This window comes from Orcinus orca, chromosome 18 (genome assembly GCF_937001465.1).
Source record: "Orcinus orca chromosome 18, mOrcOrc1.1, whole genome shotgun sequence".
Taxonomy (NCBI): domain Eukaryota; kingdom Metazoa; phylum Chordata; class Mammalia; order Artiodactyla; family Delphinidae; genus Orcinus; species Orcinus orca.
The window spans coordinates 71,573,863-71,590,572 of NC_064576.1; the positions used below are offsets into that span (position 1 = coordinate 71,573,863).

At 39.1% G+C, this 16,710-nt stretch overlaps 1 protein-coding gene across 11 annotated transcripts in view; it reads left to right on the forward strand.

Moving 5' to 3' along the window:
• The window catches only part of KATNAL1 (katanin catalytic subunit A1 like 1), a 76,565-nt gene extending 65,128 nt beyond the window's left edge, over window positions 1-11,437 (forward strand). For 6 of the 11 annotated variants that reach the window (XM_033416122.2, XM_004285499.3, XM_033416121.2 and 3 more), the window contains 2 exons: window positions 4,585-4,711; window positions 6,132-11,437. In XM_033416122.2, the coding sequence (XP_033272013.1) occupies window positions 4,585-4,711; window positions 6,132-6,330 (326 nt within the window). In that variant the 3' untranslated portion in view covers window positions 6,331-11,437. The remainder of the gene's footprint in view (window positions 1-4,584; window positions 4,712-6,131) is intronic. The other 5 variants (XR_007473102.1, XR_007473101.1, XR_007473100.1 and 2 more) reach the window with 5 other exon arrangements.
• The last annotated feature ends 5,273 nt before the right edge of the window (window positions 11,438-16,710 follow it).

A 16,710-nucleotide genomic window follows, 5' to 3' on the forward strand; every position in this document is an offset into this window, starting at 1 on the left:
GCTTTTCTCTGTCTCCCGCTAATCCTGTTTGTTGATTGACTGAAGGTGGTGTGCATGATGGGGCGACTGCCATTTACTGAGCGCTGCCTGTGGACTGGGCTTTACGTGTATTAGCTCATTTAACCCTCACATCAGGCTTGTGAGGTAGATTCTGTTCTTATCTTTACTTATGAGAAACTGAGGCCCCGAGCAGTTAGGTATCCTGCCCGGTGCGGCAGAGCAGGGATGTGCACCCCGGCCATCTGGCCCCACAGCACACACTCCTTATAAGTCATGCTGGACTGCCTCCAGTACTCAAGGAGAAGTTGTGTGATCCATCTAACAGTGTTTATTTAAATTTCAAATGTGTATTAACTTGGTTATGTAGCATTGGCAGTTCTTTATACTGTTGTTAACACATTAACCCCTCGTTAAATCCTTTCACAAGCTTATTACATATCATTAATTCAGTTTTATAGAGATGATAAATCCTGCTTAGAATCTTCTGACAAATCATTGATACAACCAGTATTAAAAGTTATCTTTCCCAAATCATAGTCACTAGGGAAGAGGAGGATGCTTCCTACTAAGCTTCAGTCCCACCAGCCCTCACTTATGAGCAGCTTTATGTTCCAAAGTTCATTTAAGTCGACTGTCAAGAACTTCGCTTCGGGCTTCCCTGGTGGCGCAGTGGTTGAGAGTCCGCCTGCCGATGCAGGGGACGCGGGTTCGTGCCCCGGTCCGGGAAGATCCCACGTGCCGCGGAGCAGCTGGGCCCGTGAGCCATGGCCCCTGAGCCTGCGCGTCCGGAGCCTGTGCTCCGCAACGGGAGAGGCCACAACAGTGAGAGGCCCGCGTACCGCAAAAAAAAAAAAAAAAAAAAAAAAAGAACTTTGCTTCTGGGGGCGAATGCGTTATATTAAACTTGATGCTTTAAGTTCTTCGGGCAGGCCACGGTAAAACGTTTTGATTTGTAAATACAGTGGTGTTCTAACATGGGAACTGAAAGAGCAAAGTGATGTTCGTTCACTAACATCCACCTGCTGTGTGTGGAGCTCTTGGGCTGAACTTGGAGCTTTCGCTGCGGCATCCGGAGCACGAGCGCCTCATGCAGCAGTGGCCCTGTGAGCTCCCTCCCTTCCCGGTCTTTCTTCCCACTCCCCTCTGGCTGACCACCTAAGTGGAGGACTTCCTGGGCCGCACCACCTGTGGGTACCCATGCTCACTGCAGGGGGGTGCCTGTGGCTGAAGATGGTCAAGGATAGGAGCTCCCGAGGTGAAGGGATTCTGGAGGTCACAATTTCTAGTCACACGCAGATCCTGCCTGCTTGCTGCTTCTCTTTTCACCCTGGCTGCTCTTTGCGTTGCTTTGCTCCATCTTACTTCAAGCGTGTGTGTGTGTGTGTGTGTGTGTGTGTGTGTGTGTGTGTGTGTGTGTAAGTGTGAGTGAAATATAACTCAAATACAAAAAAATCTGTTAAAATGTCCAATTTATCCAGTAATTGGCAAAGCAAACAACCGTCGAAGCACCTGCTGGGACAGGAAGTGGAGCAGTGTCAGGCCTCCGCGCTCCGCAGTATGTTCCTTCCCAGCACAACTCCCTTCCAGTTCCTGCTGGTAATCACTGTCACTGCTTCTAGGGAAATAATTTATTGTTTTTCCTTACAATTTTATCACCTAGTAATGTATCCCCACACACAGTTTTACCTCCTTTTAAACTTTACATAAATGAATCACATTAATTGTGTTCATTTGTAGCTTGCATATTTTGCTCAGTGTGTTTTTACGATTCATCCATGTTGTGACGCGTAGAGGCAGCTTGTGTTTGTGGCGGTGTGCTGTTGCATTGTATTAGTTTGCTAGGGCTGCCATAACACAGTACGCCCACAGACTGGGTGACTTAAACAAGGGAACCTTATTTTATCACAGTTCTGTAGGCTACAGGTCCAAGATGAAGGTGTTGGCAGGATTGGTTTCCTTCTAGGGCCTCTTTCCTTAGCTTGTAGGTGGCCATTTTCTTTTAATGTCCTCATGTGGTCTTTCCTCATGTTGTGTGTCCCTGTGTCCTAGTCTTCTTGTAAAGATACATATTGGATTAGGTCATATTGGATTAGGGCCCACCCATCTGACTCATTTTACCTTAATTACCTTTTTAACAGTCCTGTCTCCAAATACAGTCACATTCTGAGGTATCAGAGGTTAGAGCTTCAACATAAGAATTTAGCAGGGGACACAGTTCAGCCCATAACATCCATTATGTGATTATGCCACAATTATCCATCATATTTTTTGATGGACGTTATGATTATTTCCAGTTTTAGGCTTTTATACTGCTATGAACATTCTTCTGCATGTATAATGGTGCAAGTGCCTAAGTTTCTTTAGGCCAGGATGGAGCATTCCATCCTAGGAGTGAATTGCTAGGTCATGTTGCACAGCTGAAACATCAGTGGATAAATCCAGGCTGTCTTCCAGAGCGGTTGCTTCAGTTTACACTCCTCCCAGCCAGCAATGTATGAAAGTTCCCGTTGTTTCACAGTTTTCCATCACTTGGTGTTGTCAGACTTTTAAATGCGTACCAGTCTTTTGGTGTGCAGTGCTTATTGCGGTTTAATTTGTATTTCCTATATTAGTAAAGAATTTGAACATCTTTTCCCTTATTGATTGGCCATTTTGATTTTGTGATATATTTGTTCAAGTTTTTTGTCCATTTTTCTATTAGGTGGTCTGACATTTTCTTATTGATTTGTAGGAAGTCCTTAAATATTCTAGATATAAGTTTTTTGTTAAATCTGGTGTAAATATTTTCTCAAACTCTGTAGATTGTGTGTTTTCACTGTTTTACAGTGTCTTGATGAATAGGCGTTCCTAATTTTAATGGGGTCAGTTTATCCGTCTTTTTCCACGTAGTCGATTTTTTAATGTATCTTAAGAATATTTACTGTGAGGTCATTAAGATAGATTCCTGTTTTATCTTCTAAAATGCTTATAATTTTGCATCTTATGTTTAGATCAGTAATATATCCGGCACTGATTTTTATGTATGGTGAGGATGACCCAGTCCCATTTTTTCTCTGTGAGTAGTCAGTTCTGGCATCGTTTATCAAAAAGACCCTCCTTTCTCCTACTGCCCCGAACCACCTGTGTCACAAATCAGGTGTCCATAGCGTATGCTCTGCTCTGCTCTGCTCCTAGGCTCTCCATTCTGTGTCACGGATCTGCTTGTCTCTGTCTGCAAGAGTGTTAGACAGATTTGAATCCTATTGCTTTGTAGTAGAGCAGTTCCTCCTGCCTTGCTATTGTTCTTCCAGAGTGTCTTGGTTATTCTTGGTTCCTTCCATTAACATTTTCATATCTGCCTGTCAGGTTCCGCAAACAGACCTGTTGGGGTCTTCATTGGAATGCCTTAACTCTGTAAGATCATTTGGGGGGGAATTGTCAATGTCATGAAAGACAAAACAAAGTAACACTGGGGAACTGTTTGAAGAAGACTAAAGAGAGACAATAACTTTAATGTAACGTGTAATGGTTTTTAAGAAAGTAATAAAGGCCCGGGACAAATGCGGACATTTTAATCTGGACTGTGTATTAGATGAGACCAATGCACCAATGTTAAATTTCCTGTTAAGTGTGATGGTTGTATGGATGCCTTTGTTCTTAGGAGATACATGCTGAAGAATTCAAGGTAAAGTGTTGTGTTGCCTGTAGCTAGCTCTCAGTTCATAAATGAGAGTGGGGATGAGAGGAGAGGGCAAGGGAGTGTTAATGGCAAAATGTTGACAATTGGTGAATCTAGAGAAAAGGTAAATGAGTGTTCACTGGTTTTTTTTTACCTGAAGATTTAAAATTTTTCAAGATAAAAATTGGGAAAATTAAATTTCGTTTTGTATATCAGGAAATCGTAGAGAGCCGGATCCAGGCTAATTCTGCATTACCTTAGTGTGCTATATTATGCAGATTTGTCACAAAAACTGATGGTGAAACAGCAAGCAAGATTGGTTATTAAAAAATTCTGTTTGTTTCAGCTTACTCGATACACATTTCAATCATATTGGAACAGCAAATGTCTGTGGGCCGGCTCTCCAAGTAAAAAATATATTAATAAGCGTTTTGTGCCAATTGCTGATTGCTAGGAAAAGAAAACTGGATTTTTAAAAAATACTGATTAGAGTTCTGGAAATCTTTTCCTATGTCATACTAAAAGGTGAGCAAAGTAACTCATAGGAGTTACACTCCATGCAATCTAGTTTCATAAAGCTAGGCTAAATATTTTTTTTACAAAAGCATTTCTGGTGCTTGAATACTAATGTTTTTATTTTTCATAAAGGATCTCAGACCCTTTGTTCTCATAGCAAATATCTTCACAATCTATTAGGAAAACTCTGAGTTTTGTTTCAATTATTAGTTATTACAGCCAAGGCACACAGGGAGTTAAATGATTCCACTAGTCATGCAGTGAATTAGTAATATTAGTGGACTCACAGTTGTTGACTTTTCTTTGCATTAGACTCTTTCTTTTCCTGAATGTTAAATAGGTGATTTCTTATCAAAATGATTTGTAAAGTAAAACATCTAACAATAACAACAAAAAAAATCTTCTAACAGCAAAAGGAAGAACTGAGCTTCTGAAAATCAATCTTCGGGAGGTTGAATTGGATCCTGATATTCAACTGGAAGATATAGCAGAGAAGATTGAGGGCTATTCTGGTGCTGATATAACTAATGTTTGCAGGTATTTTTTGTTGTTGTTAATGATCTGTGACGTTAGACATTAGTTATGGATTTATCAGGAGGACTTGTCTTAAAGTCAGTGTGCAGTTGACCCTTGAACGATGCAGGTTTGAACTGTGTGGATTTTTTTCACTAAATATATCCTGTAGTACTACAGGATCTGCGGTTGGTTGAATCTGGAACTGTGGATAAGGAGGAATCGCTCGTTCAGAGGGCTGACTATAAGTTATTCCCGGATTTTCAACTGTGCCAAGGGTCTGCACCCCTAACCCCCGTGTTGTTCCAGGGTCAACTGTAGTTCACCTTTTAGAGCCTTTGATTTTTAAGAAATTGTTTTGCCCAACTTGGTCATAAATGGCTTTGACAACCTAAGGTTAATTTAGCCCTAAATTGGAGACTAGCTGCATCAACATAAAATAATATCATTTTGTTTTGGTTGGCATTATTTTACTACACGCAGATGAACAAAGGTGATCAATTTTATATGTATATATATATAAAAATTTCCCTTTCAGTTTAGTGACATCATAACTTTTAGACAATTCACATCACTCAGTGAAGAGGATTTGTTTTTAGTACTTAACTTCCCTAACAATACTTAAATTGACATCAGTAGCCTTTCCTTAAAACCATAACATCTGTGTTACTCATTTTTTCTACGAGTATTTGTCCTATTTGCGTGTAAGTTTAGTGGCACTCAACAAGCTCACAATAGCTTCTACTGTTACCATAGAAAAATGTATACACAATAGCTTCTACTGTTACCATAGAAAAATGTATAAAAATCTGAAGTTTTGGTTGGCTTGGCTGCCTAATAGCTTTTTCGTGAGCACTAGTTGTACACTTCTTCCTAACCTGCGTAATTATTTACAAGTGATCAGAATGAGCTGAAAATAGGACCCAGAGAAGCCAGGTTTTCTCTCTTCACTTGCCCACAAATATTCCATGTAGGGAATTCCACATCCACTGTATTCAGATATATTCATGCTCCAGAGAGAGAGAGGTTCCTGGCTTTACCTCCTCTAATTAGGTTGTAGACAAACTGGTATAAGATTTGAGTTATGTTAACATTAGCCATATGTTTATTTCCAAGTATGCAATTCAGTATTCCATAATTCTCCTTCAGTTTCCTAGACTTGTGGGCTGTCTTTGAGGAGCAAGTGGGGAAAAGAAAATTCAGTACCATCTGAGCCCAACCTAGACTTTTAGGATTCATTACAGTACTTTTCATGTTTAAGTCCTTTGCATCTTGTTTTAACCTTTCCTGAGCCCTCAGGATGTCTCTGAAGTGGAAAATTCTGAGCAGCATGGTAAAAACATATAAAATGATCTTTTGAATGTTTTCCCTTAACATGATCACAGTTGAATATGTTTAAAACATTTGCAACAATAAGTATTCACTGATTTTGGTATATTTTTAGGGATGCCTCTTTAATGGCAATGAGACGACGAATCAATGGCCTAAGTCCAGAAGAGATCCGTGCACTTTCTAAAGAGGAACTTCAGATGCCTGTTACCAAAGGAGACTTTGAATTGGCTCTTAAGAAAATTGCTAAGTCTGTGTCTGCTGCAGACTTGGAGAAATACGAAAAGTGGATGGTTGAATTTGGATCTGCTTGAATTTCTGTCAGCTCTTTCATTTCTGGTATTTTTGTTTATAAAATGTGAAGAAATTCCAGCAATTTTTTAAAAAAACAGGTTTGGAACTTTACATTGGAGAGATTTTCTCTTAAAGAAAAAATTTAAAACACAAAAGAACATACATATACTTGAGAAGTAAGAAAAGCTTACATAGAGAGCCTGATATCCACATATCCATGCATTATAGTTGCACACCCTAACCAGAGTGTTGGGGGCTGAAGAAAGCAACCAGTGTGCTATTGTAGAAACTTGTTTACAGAAAATGTAGAGGGAGCTCTGTTTCTCACTAGTGTTCATTGTTTTTTAGTTTTTTCTATTCTTTGCTCTGAACTTGAGGGACCTATATCTGTTGGCTTTTAACATCAAAACTGGGTTTGTGTCAGATCTATTATTTGTTGTTAAGAATTATGGTTTTGGATTAAATAATGAATCTGCTAGTTAAACCTTTAGAATTCACCTACTACTGTTAGAGTCTATTATGTAGTTTGAATTTTCCCTTCCCTTCCCTCACCATTCCCTCTACTAGCTATTTAATCACTTATTGAGCTTTATGGGGGAATAGCCTCATGCTTTGTGGTTTTTGAATCCTTTTGCCAAGTGGCTTCTCTGGTTTTCAGTATTTGTTTTGCTGGCCGTATTTTACATTGGAAGGGTGGAAAGAACATCATGCTTGCATAAGATGCTCTTTTTCATTCTAGACTTCTGAGTTTGTTTTCACTTTTCTTTCAATATGTTCAACAGATAAACCCTTGATTTTCCTCAGCTCAAACATTGTTTTTTGCTGAATTTGCCTTTCATATTCTAAATAAATGCTTTGGTATTCTAAACAAGTCCACTCTCTTGTGGCTAATGCAAAACAAACAAAGCAAAATCTTTATGACTTTCGAGACAGCTTGTTTATTAACAAAATAACATCGTGCATAATGAACAACGAACATTTAAGAATCATTCCTTGTCTAGGTTGAGTGCTTGTACGCCCGCTAAGATTAGGTTAGAAATATGATATGCCCATTCTTTTCAGCAGGAATTAGACCGTAGAAGGAGGCCAGAAAAGGAGAGGCCATGTATCTAGTCACAAGTAGAGTAGCCTAGTGTTAATTTTAAAAAATTACATTTATCCTGTTTTGATTGGGCAACCTCTGCTTTAATAGTCAAGCTTAAAAAAATTTGTGTTTGATGATATCCTGAATTTTCAATTTTGGACAATAACTACTAGTTTAAAACCAGAAATAACATATAGCTTTTTTGACAGTTAAACTCTTAGCAGCTTCCTTAAGAGATTTCTTCCCCCTACTTAGAACCATATACCACAGTATTCATCTAATGCTTTAAATTACCCCCCTTTCCTCTGAGGCATAGATTTATAAGAGTTAAAATCATGAGATATCATGATTTTATTTTAATTGATTTAGTTCATCTTAAAAGTTGAAATGAGAGAACTTTCCTTTTATTCATGAACTTTTAAAATAAAGAAATAAATAATCCCACTAAGATAATCTTGCAGACTATTGCCATCCAGTAAGTTATTTTTTTCCCGAAGTCCTAGGGGCAGTCATTACAACCTTAGTGTTTTGATTGCCAAAACTTGTTTGCATAGTTTAGTCCGACCATTTTGCTAGATTTCATGTATTTGTCTTGGCTTACATTTCAATTTTTTTTTGAATTCTTCATGCATAATAACGTGGTAATTTTGATTTTTTAAAAACTATCAGTTGAGCAGTATTTGGAGACTCAAGCCTCCTAGGAGCTTATCTTTACTGTGTTAAGTCAGTCCGGTGTGTTTTTTATTTCCCTTGTTTCTCACTTTGCTCTGTCAGTGGATGGTGAATGCTTTGTGTGTATTAACCCCTTAAAGGATCCTGAGGAGATCCCTGGGGCGTTCTGTCCGACCTTTCCTGCACATGGTATGTGCATTGTCTTTATTGCAAGGCTGTGTTGCCTTACCCAGAATGAGAGCATTTTTGTGTTTTATTTTATTTTTTCTGTTGTATTATCAAATTAGAAAGATTTGGTTCCTTTCATTCCTCTGAAAACCTGAGTGTTTGGGGTTCTTCAACACAGTGATGTCGGGACTAAGTTTTCTACACTTCTGTCTCGCAGGTATCTGATCAGATAATCCTCCATCTTAGTAGGCTCATGTTGGTTGCCTGCTGTGTGCCTGTCCCTTGGGTGGGCGCTCTGTGGCCAGAGTTGGACCAGGCAGTGCAGTACCGACTGGGCACTTCCTGTAATTACACCTTGCAGCTTCTGGCTCCCACGAATGAAACGATTTCAGTTTATAAATGGAAGGCACAGTAACGTGCGAGTTGCTTTGGAAAGATAACATATAAACGTTTTTCTCTCTTTAAATTTGCTTTAAAATTAGAAGTGGTATCCATTTGCTTGAACAACAGGACTACTATAGACCTCGGCTATTTTCATGAACAATTTTTGTCATTTCCCAAGCTACATGTTTATTGTAAACACCTACACATGCAATTATGGCAAACATGTAAACGTGTTACATGTTTACTGCAAACATTTTGCTTGCACAATTCCTTTACTTTTAAAAGGAAATGAATATTAATTGAATGTGCCAGACAAACGGCTCTCTAATGGAGGCCGAAACCTTCTAGTAATCCATGTAGAAAATAGACGGTGGCGTCACAGACTTTATCTTCAGTCAGCAGCAGTGTGGGCATTCCAGAATGACCAGACACACTTTGGGCTTGGACCTCTACCTCCCAAAATGCCAAGACAGCTTGGAAGAGGTAACATGTTGTGGTCTAGCTGCCTAACTGGGGGTTTCGTTTGGGCTCCAGAGACTGCAGTTTTTATGATGTGATATTTGACTGTCCAAACATAGGCTGAAATCACTAATTACTCAAAAAGTGAGCTAGCAAGTGTCTGGTGAATCTGCCGTAAAAAAACATACATGTACATCAGGAAAAATGTGTGTACACAGCCCAGATTTTCAGTATAAGTGTCACTCTTTCACTTTGCTACATGCAGCCTGACTCTTTGTTTGAATCCCCTCCTTGGAAGTTTCTGTCTACACTGCCGTATCCATGATGAGAATCACAGACCAGCTGACGCGGTTCTGTTTCACTTTCCTTACCCTAGCAACCTTGAGGCAAAGTGAAGGATGAGGCAGGTATTGCTTGGCATGTGGGCTTTGGCTCCTTCTGTGTTGTCTTGATTATTGAATCTTTTGGCATAATAGTAGATTCCCACTCCTCCTTTTCTCTTGTGAATGATAAGTCACCTCAGGGTGTTTCCTGTGTGATAGGCATAAAACGTTAAGGATAATTGTTGGCCTTTTCCAAGAAAGGGCCACTTTAACCATATTTAGAAACAATAGTAATCCTTCTTTTAACATTTGTTTTGTATCTTCTGTTCCATAATGGTTTTGATTGTGTAGTAGTTTGTACATACCACTTAATTTGTGATGTACATAATTTTTTTTTTTTTTTTTTTTTTGCGGTACGCGGGCCTCTCACTGCTGTGGCCTCTCCCGTTGCGGAGCACAGGCTCCGGACGCGCAGGCCCAGCGGCCACGGCTCACGGGCCCAGCCGCTCCGCGGCATGTGAGATCTTCCCGGACCGGGGCACGAACCCGTATCCCCTGCATAGGCAGGCGGACTCTCAACCACTGCGCCACCAGGGAAGCCCAATGTACATAATATTTATGTGAATCTAAGAATCTGTCACAATAGAAAAGGGTAGGAATTATAGTTGGAGGGCGTGTTAGGGGAATACAAATATTTAAACCCCAAAAGTTTTATTCTTATCTCCGCTAATTTTTTTTTTTTGCAGAAAAAGCTAAAAACTGTAATAATTACTGTGTTTACTTATTTATACCTTTAAGTTAGGCTTTTCGTACTTATTTATTTGATTTTTTAGGACGTTTGCTTTTAATATTGTATTCTCTTGTGAAAACTATATGAATATTTAAAAATAAAGTCCCTAAGATAACACATATGTTTTTAAACATTCACAAATTAACAATAATTCTTTGAATTTTTATTAGGTTTTTTGGCTCCGGACAACTCTTTAACTTTAGGAATATTTCTCAATTTCCAGATGACTTGTTAATAAAAACAGGAAAAATATTAAGGTAACGTCATCAAATTTATTCTTTTTATTTTACCTTTGTTGATTGATTTTATTTTATATGTATAGAAATAACCTAGATTCTGCTTTGTCACCAGCAGTGTGTAGGTTTCTGTACATATGGAAATTTGGTAGGGAATTAATGTGGAGGTTTTCCTCCTATGAAAGGACTCCCATTTTATTTTATGTTCAAAATCATAAAATGCACTTTTGTTTTACAACCTCTGAAATGACTAAATATTGCCCTTTGGAAAACCTGAGTCTTTGCACGTGTTATTTCCAGAGTCTACCTCAGTCAAACAGGCTTAGTTTTAGGTGCGAATGAATTGAAACCATATTGAAATTCAGTTCGTCATCTCTACTATACCTATATGTTCGTCTAAGCGCTTCCTTCTTTCTCCTCTCTCACTCACTTTTTTTTAACACTGAAATTTCACTTGAAAATATTTGTTGTTCTTCGTCTGGGAAAGCCATATGTTCCAAGTGAAGCCTCTACAGAATGTCTGGGTGAGTCTTCCCCTCCTTGTTGGGACAGCTTCATCACTCGATGTTCCTCTTGTCAGGGAGTGGTTTCAAACACAACACACCTCCCGTTCTCTCATAGCTTCATAAATACAAACTCATGTGACAGCATTAAAAGTCTCGGGACCTAACTGTTCCTGTACAAGGACCTAAGTACTTCATGGAAACACACCGAGGTGGACACGTGACATGTCTGTTCACACGGCAGCAGGGCAGCAGGCGTCGCCTTCGGTTAACATTGTGCGGACACAGTGTCCAGCGAGATCGCTATGTGCTGTAAGTGTTTTGTTAAGATTTTTGTTTCAGTGTCTGTCTCCCAGTATTTTGAACCTAATTTAAAGAAAAAGACGTCTCCAAATTGTATGTATTAAATGTGCTTTTCCTTACATTTTGTGCGGCTACATCCCTAGCTTCACGAGCTTAGCTGTGTCTGTGCATAGGTTGTAGTTTGGTAATAAATTTCTAGAGTGTGGCCTGTCGGTGTTTTCTTTGTGGTTCATATTTGATCTACAGTCGCTGGTCCACTTATTGCCACCAGTGGGAGTAACAAATCCCTCACTAGTAAGGGATGACTTTTTCCGGAGTTTCAGTTCTTATAAAATCACATATTGTGAACCTGACATTTTGTGTTTGCCGTGCATTATGCTAATAATTTCAAGGTTGATGTGACTAAGAATGGCTTTTCAATTAATTCTAACTGGTTTAACAAATACATGTATTTGTGTAGCACCATTGCAAAGTGGATGTTCCATAAGGTGAATTTTCCACATGACGGTGTCTTTTTTTTTTCTTTCCTGTTTCCATTTTTCTTTTTTAACATCTCTATTGGAGTATAATTGCTTTACAATGGTGTGATAGTTTCTGCTTTATAACAAAGTGAATCAGCTATACATATACAAATATCCCCATATCTCCTCCCTCTTGCGTCTCCCTCCCACCCTCCCTATCCCACCCCTCTAGGTGGTCACAAAGCACCGAGCTGATCTCCCTGTGCTATGCGGCTGCTTCCCACTAGCTATCTACCTTACGTTTGGTAGTGTATATATGTCAATGCCACTCTCTCACTTCGTCCCAGCTTACCCTTCCCCCTCCCCATGTTCCTCAAGTCCATTCTCTACATCTGTACCACATGACTGTGTCTTATGTTATGAATTCTCCAAAACTATTTTTTTTAGTTCACAGGCTTTATTTTTTGAGCAATGTTATGTTTACAGAAAAATTAACCTGTATATGAGGAGAGTTCTCATATATTTCTCCCCCTCCCCTCCCCCCGCCATTTCCCCTTTTATCAGTATCTCGCTTTAGTGTGATTTGCTTGTTTTAGTTGGGTCAGTATTGATTATTACTAAAGTTCATAGTTTATATTACAGTTCATTGGGTTTTGACAAAAGCCTAATGTCATATATCCACCATTACAGTGTCATACGGAATTGTTTCACTGACCTAAAATCCTCCCTGCTCTGCCTGTTCATCTTTGCCCCTCCTCTTAACCCCTGGCACCCACTGATCTTTCTACTGTCTCCACAGTTTGCCTTTTCCAGAATGTCATATAGCTGCAATCATGCAGTACGTACCCTTTTTAGACAGGCTTCTTTCACTTAGCCATATGCATTTAAGGTTCCTCCTTGTCTTTTTGTGGCTCGATAGTTCTTTTCATCATGGAATAATACTCCAGTACATGGATGTGCCAGTTTGTTGATCCGTCACCTACTGAAGGGCATCCTGGTTGCTTCCAGCTTTTAGCATTTATGAATAAAACTGCTGTAAACATTCCGGTGCAGGGTTTTGTTTGAACATAAGTTTTCAACTCATTTGAGTAAATACCTAAGAGTACTGTTGGTGGAATGTATGGTAAGAGTATGTTTAGTCTTGTGAGAAACTGCCAGACTGCCTTTGAGGGGCTGCACCATTTGCATTCCCACCAGCGATGAGTGGGCGTCCCCGTTGCTGCACATCATCACCGGCGTTTGGTGTTGTCAGGGTTCCGATCGTGCCATGCTGATAGGTGTGTCGTGGGTTCTCATTGCTGTTTTAATTTTCAGTTCTCTAATGACATGATGTTGAACATCTTTTCATATGCTTATCTATTTTTAATTGGTTTTTACTGAAACCTTTCTAAAAGATATCACACTTGTTCTCTGACTTTGTAAAGTAGAGAATTTGAACGTAACCTTTTCTTTGTCATTCAGAGTTCTCCTTGTGATGTGCTACCCTCAGCAGCTAGTGGAGGGACAGCAGGGCTTTTCTGCCTGTCACTCAGTGGTCTTTGAGTTCTGGTGTTTGCTTCTGTAGCATTTTTACTCTTCTGTTATCAGGCTGTCAACCTTTATTTCTCTTCCAATTTCCGGCCTGCAGCCTTCAGTGAACCTAATGAAAAGAAACAGTTGTTAGGCATGTTAGAATTGCAGGTAAATTAGGAGTCCAGCCATTTGAGGATGAGGAGTGATAAGGAGGTCTGTTCTTTGAGTGTTCGTGTTTGTGTCATTTATCTAGGCCGTCTGTGCCCTTTCTAGCTTTATCTTTAGTTCCCAGAGTGTTCCAGGTAGACCAATGTGAAGTAGATATTTATGCATCATTATTTTGTCATGTAGTTGTATAATATTTATAGCTGGAAGGCACCTAGCAACAATTTAATTCCGTGGCTCCACTTTTTTTCTTCCTGTCACCATTGAGGTTTTGATCTCTTAAAGGATATGAGAAAAAATAATGAGGTACAAAATTAATTAAGGACAAAAGTAGGACACATATGTGGCTAGGGCCTTCCCTTCAGTCCTTCCTACCTTCTCCAGGTGTATGGCCAGTGCCGCCTTGAGATGGCTCATGGCAGAGCACACTGGATCGCTAGGGGGCCTGCCCAGAACCAGGAGTTCAGGTGGAAACGGCGAGGGAAGATAGAAGCGTTGCCTGGCCAGCGGCAGCTGCTTCCTTGCAAATGGATGGGTGGAAAGGCAGGGTGGGCTCAAGTCTCACCTGGCTGATTGCATCAACCCAGGCTCAGATTCAGGAGACTGGTGCACCGTGCTTTCCTCCCTGCCTGCCTGGGCATCACCACGGTCAGATGCTCCTGGCCCAGCAGACCCGAACCTGGGAGCAAATGACTTGGTCCAGTCCCCTCGTGTCACAGGTAAAGGAACTGTGCCCAGGGAGATTTTAATATCTGTGTTCAAGATCACATTCTGAACTGGGAAATAGGACTTATATCTATTTCTGATCTTAACAAATGCTGCAGGTAAGGTATAATGAAAGCAAGCTAGACAGGGGAACATTTATTAAGGACCTTAAAGCCTCTGCGGCATGGTGCCGATACAGACTGTTCAGCTAAGTTGATGATAGTTAAGAATAAGAAGTATCAGATAAATTAACGTCATAGGACTGGCACTAACATTTATAATGTTTACTGTATGCAAGATACTGTACTTTTATTGCTTTATTAAATCCACACATTAGTTCTAAGATGTATTTACTATTATTCTCTTGTTGCAGAAGAAGAAACTGAGGCTTATAGAGTGATTTGCTCTAGTCATTTGGCTCCTAAGAAGTAGAAGAAAAAATGGAACCTAAGTCAGTCTAGTTCCAGAGCCTAGTCCTTTGCCATATTCCAAGGTTACTTTCAACAATGTTAAATGCAAAAGTACTCAATTCTTGAAATAAATATGTTAACATTCACCCATTTTTCTGAGGTTATTAATCACCGTTTTACCATCCCTTTCCTGTAACTTTTTTTTTACCAGGAGACTTTTGGGCAGACTACAGTGATATATTCTGTTGCAGTATTTATGTTTATAATAATAGGAAAAAATAATGGCTTGTGTTGTGGGATTAACATGACTTTGGGAATATTGTTGCCCTACGTTATATCAGAGTGTAAATATACAGCTATTTCTTTTTCAGGGCCGGTTTTATGAAATGAACTGATCATTCTAAGAGTTTCCATGAATCATATTTAAATCACCAACTTAAGTGGTATAGAGCTCAGTTGTTTATTTTTACTAATAAGATTCCTGACCGTGTTCTGCATAGAGGGCGGCAGCTCCAAAGTCCTCAGCTGTACGTATGGTCGCCATGAGTTACCAGGAGAGCAGCCCCCTGTACTTACCCTGGCTTCAATGTCTGTATTTGAAGAACTACCCCAGAGCTGAGTTTAGCTCTGAACGTTCAAAATGCTTTCAATCAGCACATCTTAAATAACTTCTTTCAACAAATAACTAATCATGGTATGACTACTGTATTCCATAACATAAATCCTAAACTATAGTGTTAGTAATTAGTGTTGTAATTAGAGATGGGTGAATCAAGCTTCGTTTGGGATTTGTAAAATACTTCCAGCTATTTTTCAAACATTCTGAAATATATTTTATAACATTTCTCAAACATACTTTACCAAGCATATTTCCTTTAATTTTTAAACCCTTGTGTATTTCAAGGTGAATTCAATCCATAAGTTTATGATTCGTTTGTGCTTAACTCATAGAAATTACTTTTTAAGCACAACTTGGTTTCTAAGGCCTTAGGAAACCCTTCTCATGAAATCTGTAAGCCTTTAAAAGCCTTTTCCCCAATCAAACTTTTTTTCCTCAAAGATAAATGTGTGTGAAATGTTTTAGTTTGGTTTACAATGCAGAGCCCATGTTTCAAAATCTAAGCTAGTTCTGAATTTAGTACACGTTATTCTGCCTTTATTGTAAGAACTGGCTTCGTTTGTGTCTCTCTGTAAAGAGCTGGTAATGACAGTGCTCTCTTGAAAACCCAGCGCACCGACATTCCATGCCGTCTCCCGGAGTTGTAGCACAGGGGACAGACATGCGTTGATCAAACACAGCAAACCGAATTAGCTGTTCATCAGGGATCTGTCGTGTGCTGAATGTATATACATGTTTGTACGTATTCAGATATACATGTACACACTCATAAAAATGCTTGAGTCCTTGTAGGTTGTCTTTTTTGTTTTGACCTCTATTTAGAAATTCTAACAAGATGATATTGTATTCTGGATTAAATTAATAATTTACTGTGAAATGACCGTAATTGTTCTCATCTCTCTTCGAAGAGAACTGTTTTTCACCTGAGATTTAGTTCACAGGTTTCTGTTGCCTAGCAGTGGGTCTTTGAGAACAGCTTTTTGTATAGTTTTAAATGAACGGGTTGAGGGTGTGAAATCTTCTTAGAAGAAGTAAGGTTATTGCAGTGAAGGTAAAAGGAAATATGCTGACAACTAATTGGACAAAATGTCATCCAGCACAGCGGCTCTGGAAGAGATTTGCAGAAGCTAGCAACGTAAGAATGGACTTTGCTCAAGGCAGCTAGAAACTGCATCCAGAAATATTCATGGTAAAAGAAAAGCACCATTTTCCTAGGTTCTCATTAGGGAATGGTATGAAATACGTATTTGCTTATCATAAGAAACAACCTCATTAGTTCCTATTCTTAATGAAAACTCTCATTTTCCCCCTGATTTTTTTTAGTGTGGGATTATTAAACAATGAAAACATCTTTTCTTTGCTTTTCAAAGTATACCAGTTTCTTATATATTTTATTAGTTTGTACTATAAATGAACTTTTAATATTTTAGAAAAATCTTTTATGGTAGATGAATTCCTTTTGAAATTTAGCACCTGAATTTTTCTTTATTCAAACTAAAATGAAAAACCTCTTGCAGGAAGGGAGACTTTTACCTTTTGCTTTTATATGATAATTATTTTGCTTTACAAAGGAAATATGCTTACAAATATATTAAGGTGGTTTTTA